At 37.0% G+C, this 10003-nt stretch overlaps 2 protein-coding genes across 3 annotated transcripts in view; one reads left to right on the forward strand and one right to left on the reverse strand.

Annotated features, from left to right (window-relative positions):
• LOC106522755 (cullin-5) overlaps window positions 1–8813 on the reverse strand; it is a gene marked incomplete at its 3' end in the record, with an annotated part of 12990 nt that extends 4177 nt beyond the window's left edge. Inside the window, 10 exon segments of the mRNA XM_014015904.1 lie at window positions 542–649; window positions 735–865; window positions 1152–1245; window positions 1477–1557; window positions 2244–2389; window positions 5370–5511; window positions 5693–5869; window positions 5971–6070; window positions 6851–6960; window positions 8740–8813. Of these exon segments, the coding sequence (XP_013871358.1) occupies window positions 542–649; window positions 735–865; window positions 1152–1245; window positions 1477–1557; window positions 2244–2389; window positions 5370–5511; window positions 5693–5869; window positions 5971–6070; window positions 6851–6960; window positions 8740–8763 (1113 nt within the window).
• The window catches only part of LOC106522765 (solute carrier family 35 member F2), a 7174-nt gene continuing 5553 nt past the window's right edge, over window positions 8383–10003 (forward strand). For both annotated transcript variants that reach the window (XM_014015919.1, XM_014015920.1), the window contains exon 1: window positions 8383–8444. In XM_014015919.1, coding sequence (XP_013871373.1) covers window positions 8398–8444 — 47 coding nt within the window. In that variant the 5' untranslated portion in view covers window positions 8383–8397. The remainder of the gene's footprint in view (window positions 8445–10003) is intronic.

Consider the following 10003-nt stretch of genomic DNA (forward strand, 5'->3'; position numbering starts at 1 on the left):
GTATTAATCTCATAGAGGAGAGGGTTCTTACAATTCCAATTGAGCATCGTTGCAACGCCACAGCCTACCTGAGTATTGTTGCTGACCATGTCCATCCCTTTATGACCACAAAACCGTTACTAGCGTGGTGTACCTAATAAAGTGGCCGGTGAGTGTATATATGAATGACGTTTGGTGGTTCTCTTTAAAACTGTTGTTTAGAACAGGTAGTTTACCTTTGATGATGTTTATCGTTGTTTTCAATGTTACTATTGTGATGAAATAAGCTAGATATTATATACTTGTATATTCTAATATATAATATACTGTATATATATAATTATTATTATTATTATTATTATTATGATTAATTTGTAATATAACATCTGTTTATGGAGATGTAAATTGATCTTGAGCATCAAAAAAGGTGCCTATAAATAAAAAAAAAGTCTAATTATTAACTTTTTAAAATAAAAATTAACAGATGTTTCATTGAAATCCAGAGGTGGTTAATATTTAAAACAGCCAGGTGCATGTTGTGTTCTAAAAAATAAAAGCAGACCTTATCTCTGGCTGTAAGGAAGCGAGGATCGTCCTGGAAAGCCTCCTTAACCAGCTTACTGAAGCGGTTAAACAAAGTTAGCAGCTGCTCCACGTACTTCTCAGAATCCTGGGTGAAAACACACAAGGCACTGCTAACTATGTTTTTATTTTGTGCGAGTTTTGACCTAAAACATGTGACACAGTGAACGTACAGTAGTGATGGTCTCAGCAGCAGCCACCATGTCTGCCAGTCCTGCATTAACGATGTGCTCCTCTAAATCCTTCAGAATCAGCTCAATCCCACTGGGAACTTTATCCATTAAAGAAAACATCAGGTGCAGCTCTGATCAGAGAAAGAATTTAAAAAAATCAGCTTTTATTTTTTGTGCATTTTGTCACTAGCAGCTAGCAACAAAAATACCAAACATTCAAGTGTATTTCTGCACCAAAACTGAGTATATCCAGAATTTAGTGTTTATTTTCCAAACCTTCTTCTCCCCTCGGCAAAAAACCAACATTCAGAGAAGTCATTTCTATTTTTAAAGCCTTGCTGGATGCAGTGATGAACCTGAAACCTCGAACAGCAGCAGATATTAGTCTGAGTCTTGCAGAAACAAGGTTTCACTCACTTTCCGTCTCGTTGCATTTGATCATCCCAGGACATTCGGCTAAGATGGTCTCCTTGAACGACGTCACCAAAGCATTAACACAACACTCCATAAGCTGTAAAAAAAATAAATAAATAAAAAAACAAACAAACAAACAAACAAACAATAAAAAAATATAGGAAAAATGGTGTGGCATTTTCGAAATGACAGAAATTGGAGTCGTTTTAGTCAAAATCACAACAAATTTTAGCTCAAAACTGATAAAACTGACTGATTAACAGATAAAAGCTTCATTAATATCATATTATTTGTGGTTTATTTTTAGAAGACAGTTAAAGTCACTTACTGCTTGTACAGAGTTACATTCACGACACGTTTCTAAATATCTCAGCGCTCTCTTCTCTTCTTCTCTTAGCTTTGCGTCGGCCTGAAGAGAAACGTAAAAAAAATGAACAAAATGTAATAATTAATATTAATACATTTACACACACATCGATATATCGATGAAATGATTAATGTTTTTATTACATCGAGGCGATATGAAAAAATTGATCCATTTCGTCGTCATATGTCCATCTAACATAAATCACTGCGTTAGAAGGGTATATGAGATGAAATCATATCGACTACAGACTTGTGAACTGAACGGAAATTTTATTGTGACATTTTGTGATAATGAGAAATATCGTATCGTCATCCGAACAAATCGATATATCGTTTCGTGATAAATCTGGTAATTTATGCCCCTATTTCCTACAATAAAAAACTTCAATATTTAATCTTTTTCTTTATAGATCTCACAAGTTCTTTGTTTAAAAGATGAGTAGGAAAGCTGGCGGATGAACTGCACTCCTTTAAAGAAGGCTGCTTCTGTAATTTTATGGATTTAGTTGGAGAAAAATGTATTTATACTCACTAATGATCTGGTTTTTTTATAGCCTCAGATTGTTTCCATATACAGTATTAGTTAGTATTTAAAGATTTTGTCCGGATGTTTACACTTATTTACAGAGCTGCATTCGAAGCTTCACCTGGTGATAATAAATGAGCCGAACTGCAAAGTGAAACAAACATCTTCCTTCGTAACAATCAAATCGAGTTATGGTGACGTACGTATTTCATGTAGTTTTGTACACCGTTTTGTTGCAGGTAGGACGGAGCCTGTGTTCTGTAGAACCTCTCCGTGGAGTCCAGGTAGGCTTTCTCAAAGTTGTCCCTGTAGATCTTCAGCTTATCGTCGGGGTTAGAGCACAGGTTGACTGTTGAGAGAAGGTGGTCCAGAAATATTTAATCATTTAACACAGAACACCTGCACCGTATTAATGATGAACTGTTGTTATCTGAGGCTGGAAGCCTGTCTTATAATTAACTGTTAGAATACATATTTTATTCCATCATACAGTGGGTAAAATAAGTGTTGAACACGTCACATTTTTCTCAGTAAATATATTACTAGAGGTGCTAATGACATGAAATTTTCATCAGATGTCGGTAACAACCCAAGTGATCCATACATACAAAGAAATCAAACCATAAATGTCCAGAAATGAAGTTATTTGTAATAATGTGGAATGGCACAGGGAAAAAGTATTGAACAACCTTATTGTTGCAAAGCATAATGATGGCATCGGTTACAGAAGAATGTCTAAACTTCTGAAGGTTCCAGTGAGCACTGTTGGGGCCATAATTCAGAAGTGGAAAGAACATTATTTCACCATAAACCGACCACGACCAGGTGCTCCTCACAAGATTTCTGACAGAGGAGTGAAAAGAATTATCAGAAGAGTTGTCCAAGAGCCAAGGACCACTTGTGGAGAGCTTCAGAAAGACCTGGAATTAGCAGGTACGATTGTTTCAAAGAAAACAATAAGTAATGCACTGAACCACCATGGCCTGTATGCACGCTCACCACGCAAGACTCCACTGCTGAAGAAACAGCATGTTGAAGCTCCTTTAAAGTTTGCTGCACAACATTTAAACAAGCCTGTGTAATACTGGGAGAATATAGTCTGGTCAGATGAGACCAACATTGAACTGTTTGGARGCCAGAATACACATCATGTTTGGAGGTCAAATGGCACTGCACATCAGCCCAAAAACACCATACCAACAGTGAAGTTTGGAGGTGGGAACATCATGGTGTGGGGCTGTTTTTCAGCATATGGTACTGGCAAACTCCAAATAATTGAAGGAAGGATGAGTGGAAAAATGTACAGAGACATTCTTGATAAAAATCTGCTTCCATCTACCAGGATGATGAAGATGAAACGTGGCTGGACATTTCAGCAAGACAATGAGCCCAAACACAAAGCCAAGGAAACTCTCAGTTGGTTTCAGAGAAAGAAACTAAAGCTGCTGGAATGGCCCAGCCAATCACCTGACCTGAATCCAACAGAAAATCTATGGAAAGAACTAAAGATCAGAGTTCATAGAAGAGGTCCACGAATCCTTCAAGATTTGAAGACTGTTTGTGTGGAAGAATGGGCCAAAATCACACCTGAGCAATGCATGCCACTAGTTTCTCCATACAGGAGGCGTCTTGAAGCTGTCATTGACAACAAAGGCTTTTGTACAAAGTATTACATAAATTTCAGTAAGTGTGTTCAATACTTTTTCCCTGTGTCATTCCACATTATTACAAATAACTTCATTTCTGGACATTTATGGTTTGATTTCTTTGTATGTATGGATCACTTGGGTTGTTACCGACATCTGGTGAACATTTCATGTCATTAGTACCTCTAGTAATATATTTACTGAGAAAAATGTTGACGTGTTCAATACTTATTTTACCTGCTGTATGTTGATTATAAAGAAATAAAACAAAATGAGCTGTAGCACACAGAAAAGTAGAAATATAGTTTTTTGTTGATTAAGATTTGCATAAAAACAACAAAGACACCATCTAACACTAAAATACAAGATAATCTTCATAATCTACCTTTTAATCAAAGTTTATTCACAGAAATCTCCTCAGAAATTACCCTTTTAATTCTAAACCTTTTATTATTTATTGCTTTAATTTTGTGATAAAAGAAATATCGTATCGTCATTCAAACAAATTGATATATCGTATTTTGATAAATTTGGTGATTTACATGCCTGATTCCTACAGAGGAAAAAAACTCAATGTTTTATCTTATTCTTTAAAGTACTTTTTTAATTCTAAACCTTATAATTTTCTTAAAATTTAATTTGTAATAAAGAAATTTCAGTATCGTCATCCAAACAAATCAGTATATCATATCGTGATACATCCGGTGATTTACACGCCTGTGCCTACAATATTAAAAATGTCTACGTTTTATTTTATTCTTTAAAGAAATGACCTTTTTAGTTCTAAACGTTTTCATTTTTTAAAATTTATTTTGTGACAAAGAAATTTCCGTAATGTCATCCAAACAAATCGATATAATATCGTACATAGATAAATCTGGTGATTTACATGCCTGTTTCCTACAGTGAAAAAAACTCAGTTTTATCTTATTGTTTAAAGAAATTACCTTTTCAATTCTAAATCTTTAAAAAAATACTAACAATTTTTCCAATCGTATGTTTGGAGTCACCACGAACGTCTTAAATAAAGGCAGGAATTCCAGACAACTAGCTTCTTGCCAAATTTCAGTAAACTATGCATCATTTTAAAGTAGATCTGTTACAAAAGGACAACTGATATTACCAACTTTTAAAAACTGTTACGGCCAGAGGTCTTTCTTCTATGTTTATACTAAAGCATGGAATGACATTCCTCAAAACATAAAGTCCATTTCAAAACTACAGCCCTTTAAGAAGAACCTTGTCTGCCATCTGCTGGACACTTTTTGTTGTGCTCATATTTAGACGTCCTATTTTGCAAATGCTGCCTTTTTGAAATTTGGTATGCTTGTTTGTCTTTGTGTCTATGTTGTATAATGATGTGATTGTGATGCTGTAATTCTGAGTGTTTTATGTGCTGCAGAACAGGAGCCTGCTGTAAAACAGCAATTATGCTGAGTCAGGCTTGATTTTTAATAATCTTTTCCTGTTTTAAAAAAAAGGTGTTTGAGAAGGAAAAATTTTAAGTAATAACTCAGTGACACATTTTGCCAACACAGGTCAAAAATGTTAAAATATTTTACGTGTTATAAATAAGTTTTATTTAATTTTTAAGATCCAGTTTACTGTATGATTTTGTTAAACTTTAGACATGAATTTCTGTTTAATGTGAATCAGACGATAAAATAATGGTTCTGTTCTCACCGTACGACTCGCGTACGCCAATAACGAGCTGCGAGTCGAAGGCCTCCCCCAGCCGCTCGGCGTGCACCAGCTTCATGGCGCTGTCCTGCAGGCGACTCTTAATGTTGGAAAATATCGACTCGTTCCACGTGTCCAGCATCAGCTGCACAAAAACACACAGAAATGCAAATTAATATTATCAGAATTAATTTAGTTATCTGCTAAAATAGATTCTTAGCATTCCTTTATTAGGTTGTTATCGTTATTCCTCCTTATTTTTTGTGATTTTCCTGGTAAAGTTCGTCGACTCCGTCTGCAGTTTTTCCTCCCTCCTCTCCTCTCACCTTGCGTACGATGCTGTCCTCCATGTTTGTCTTCTTGTTGCTGCCTTGCTTCCCCATCAGCGTGATCTCCAGCTGGCAGAAGGGCTTGGGCAGGATGTCGCACTGCGTGAAGAACTTCCTCCACTCTGTGATGTAGGCTTTCAGCAGAGCCGTGTCGTCCTGGTGGCTCAGAACACGCTGCGGTGGCAACAACCAAACGTTTCAGAGACAAATTATTTGAACGGATCCTGCTACATCAGGACAAATAAGGATAAAAAGTCTACAAAGCCAGAACTTACAGTTTGTGCTTGTTTGATGAAGTCGAGGATGTCTTCTTTGAGGGCCTGGTGGATTTTAGCCGGACCTTTGTCGTCCCATAAACACACAGCATGGACATCTCTGCAGAACAAAACGCATTAACTTCCTGAAAGTTAATATTATATAAAAAAAATTAAAACATCTTTCTTTTTTACATCTTACATTCTTTACATACAAACATATTTATAAATTAGTCTTAATGTTATTTTATGTTGTGATAGAGAAAGGCTCCTTACGTGTAATATTCCTGATATGAAGATGAGTTAGCATTTATTAAAAGGTCTAAAACTTATGTTTACTTTTTCTGAAATCACGGAGAGAAATCTGTGAAATAAAGTTCTTAAACCAGCGTTATCTTCTGAGGTTTTATCTCTGCAGAAATGTGCAAACTAACCCGAGAGGGAACTCAAGGTTCTGCAATTCTCTGCTGAGAACAGGGAGGCTGAGCGGCTCAGTTCGTAGGCAGATTACAACATGAATAGAGGACGGGAGCAGTGTCCAACTTTCTGATTCTAATAAGGCCGTGCTCGGTTCTGACTGGAACCATTAGAGCTGCAACTTACCGGTGTCCTTGGATAGTTTCAGAGAACGTTTGATCTTACTTATGAGAGCGGTTCTAACTGAAACCAGACCCAGCCAGTTAAACCATCACTCACAGCTCTTCTTAACGAGGGGAGGGTTCTGGGACTCGATGTTTGAAAGACATCGAAGGAAGTTGAGAGGTCAACTTCTTAAAGAATCAACTGAACTAAAGGCAGCTAGTCGTGTTTTCCATACAGGCTGTTGAATAAAAGGTTGTGTCGCAAACCTACGGTGAGAATGACAAGGATTTAAACAGGCAGAGAAGAAAGTGTCTCTTACGAGAACAAGTCGAACCACTGTTGTTTGGTGACAGCCTCTTGTCTGAGCAGCTTGAGGACGATGGGTCGCATCAGGTCCCACTTGTCCTCAAACTGCAGGGACCCCTTGTTCTGGAGGAGAGACGCGAAACACGTGGAGGAATCAGACGAATTAACATAGGACAATAAAAAAATAAGTAAAAAAGTTCTTGGAAAGCTTTCCACAAGTTTTAGGAGTGTTTCTGTTCAACTTTGTGCCCATTCATTTTCTGTATAGCATTTATAAGGTTGGTTACGATGGTTGGATAAGAAGGTCTGGCTCAAAAACTTGTTCCAGTTCATCCTAAAGGTGCCTGACGGGGCTGAGGTCACAATTCTGTCACGTTCATTCACATCAGAGTCATCAAACCGCATCTTTATGGTTCACTCACAGGCAGAGATAGGATAAAAATCATTGTGAACAAATCAAAAATCTGTGCTTTTATTTTGAAGGTCTGCAGGCGTCCAGTTCAGCCTCTCTGTGCGCTCCACTGGTAGCCAAGTTTGTTAGAAATTAACACGAAACATGCACCGAACACAGACCTTTTAAACAGGATGTGGATTTATAAGGATATGTCCTATTTTCTTTGCTTAAATCTGCACATAATAATTTAAATATGACCGCCATCAGACTCCTGCGTGAGCAGTCCACGGCCCTGAAGAGACCTGCAGAGGATGTCCCACCCAGCACTCCATGGACCATGGATACTACACGTCAGCATGTGTGGATTGATTCTAAAGCTGTGCAGAGTCAACTATCATTACCTGCTACACTTGTTTCGTCTAATGTTTACATCTGATCTCGCCACTTCCTGCCTACTCAGGTGCAGAATGTCACTTCTAGGCTGAATTCAAAAGCAAAGCAGATTGTTCAGTTTGTGGAGAAAAGTACTAATGATCCTCAAGAGGGAGGGGAGGGAGATCAATCTGCATAAACAGAGCATCTTAAACACACACGCTCATGTCAAACTCAACAAAAGTTAGACTGATTTCAATGAAGAAAGAGAAATACTTAAAATATATAGTGTGTTTTTAAAATGATGACGATGTTTGAAATACTGCAAAAACATACATATTAATATTCAATACTGTAAAAGTTTATATATAATGTTGTTTTTGGTAGAACTGAGTTTAACTTGTTGGTCCGGCCCAGTCCTGCTCAGGGCGGGCAATAAATAAACAGTTGCCCACCACTGTTTTAATCCTTGAAGCAGAACTTTGTCCAGAATGTCCTGAGCTGCTGAAGCATCAAGACTGCCCAACACCTGAGCACAGGTGTGGCCAGGACCTCCAAGCCTGCAGAACTTAAACCGAGCCCTGCTTATCTGTTCACTTTAAACCTTCCTCTTTGAAGGAGGCCTTCCAGACACAGGCTTTGGATTCAGAAGAGAGGTTAGCTTGTTGAAATACAACCCAGACAGAACGGTGTGTGAAAAAAATGAGGTTTCTCGTGTCAAAGTTTAACCGTGTTTTGTTTTTTTTTCCCTTCGTTTTCAGGGCTGGTTCTTCTCGGGCTCGTCGTCGCAGGGAATGTCTGGATGGGCTACGTTTGGGCTTTGGTTCCGAATCAGAGAGAGGTGAGAGTTTTGATCCGAGGACGGGTTCTGCAGAGGTGCACAGAGTTGGGGGTTTGGGGTGAGGGGGCGTACATGATCGGGGTAACAAACCCCGGCAGAACACCGGACTTCTGCTGCGACAACTGTGACTTCAGCCGCAGCAAAATGTGAAAATTTTAACATAACTTGAATTTTTAGCGGTCGTGACTGGAAGCTGGGACGCTGCAGGTAAAGACCCGAAGCTAACCTCAAGAGATACAACGACCATAAACGTAAATAAGCACATAAACACGGGAAATATTAAACTGCTTCCTACCTTCAACAAATTAGGCGACGCCATGTTTCTTCAACTTAACATCTCGCAAAGTCTCGCGAGACCTGCGGTCGTGATTAGGTAATGATAGTCCAGAAATAAACCCTGCAGCTGCTAAAAACATCTAAAAACACTGTTTAACATTAAATCCTCTGATTTTAAGTTTAATATTTGACCCATTAATAATATTTATTTTAAATATTTAAACATTTACCCAATATAATCCGATGGAACATCATTGTAGAACAGTTAATTTTCCTTTGTGCAATTTATATATTAATATTTACAAACCAGTCTGATCTATAGATTATTTATATTATTATGAATATTAATGATGATATGATCATTTGTGCTGCCACAGTGAAAATGCGTTCTTCAACTGTAAAAGTATTTGTAAGTAAGTAATAATAATTTTATAATGGCAGTGTTACTGTGGATGTGTCTGCAACACTGACCTTCCAACAGTGTTGAGATGATCCATGTTTCTTCTGTAAAATTTATGTACTATTTCAACTATTTCATATATTAAAATGTTCAGCTCATGATATGACTTGTGATGATATGTTTATTTGCTGTTCTTTTCACCTTTTACTCTGGTTCTGCTTCTTTGTGTTAATTTCAGCTTCCTTCAACGCCTCTTTTTTTATTTTAGTTTTTTATGGTTTTTCAGCTGTCTTTCAGCTCCCTTCTGCTATTCTACTAATTTAATTTTTGTGTGTGTTTCTTTATGCTAATTTAAGCTGTTTTTGTCTTTTTAAACTACTTTTTTTAAGCTGATTTCAGCTAATTTGAGCTTTTTCACGAACTTCACCTTTTTTGCGATAATTTCATTTTCTTACTGCTCATATCAGCAAACATCACAGCTCTGTTTCTTTGTGCTAATTTCAGCTTATTTAAGCCAGTAAGCTTTTCCTTTTATTGTTTGTTTGCTAAATCCAACTTTTTTTACTGTTATTTTTAGCTACATGTCTGCTCTGTTCACTGTTTTCTGTACATTTTTATTTTTTTCTAAAGATTTTTCACATATTTACTTTCTTTTCAGCAAATGTCCAAATTAAAGTTTTGTTATTAAACAGTTTCAGCTTCTTCAGCAGCTTTAACATCTTTCAGCAATAAGCTGTATTTTCACAGGATATGCAAATCGTAGTTCGATTCAAGTTCAACAAAATTTCAAAGTTAAACCATCTTTTGAGACATTAATTCAAAATACACTGAAAACCTAATTAACTATTACACAAAAATAGTTCAAATGGCCCATCTTTTTAAT

This window comes from Austrofundulus limnaeus, unplaced genomic scaffold (genome assembly GCF_001266775.1).
Source record: "Austrofundulus limnaeus strain Quisiro unplaced genomic scaffold, Austrofundulus_limnaeus-1.0 Scaffold136, whole genome shotgun sequence".
NCBI lineage: Eukaryota > Metazoa > Chordata > Actinopteri > Cyprinodontiformes > Rivulidae > Austrofundulus > Austrofundulus limnaeus.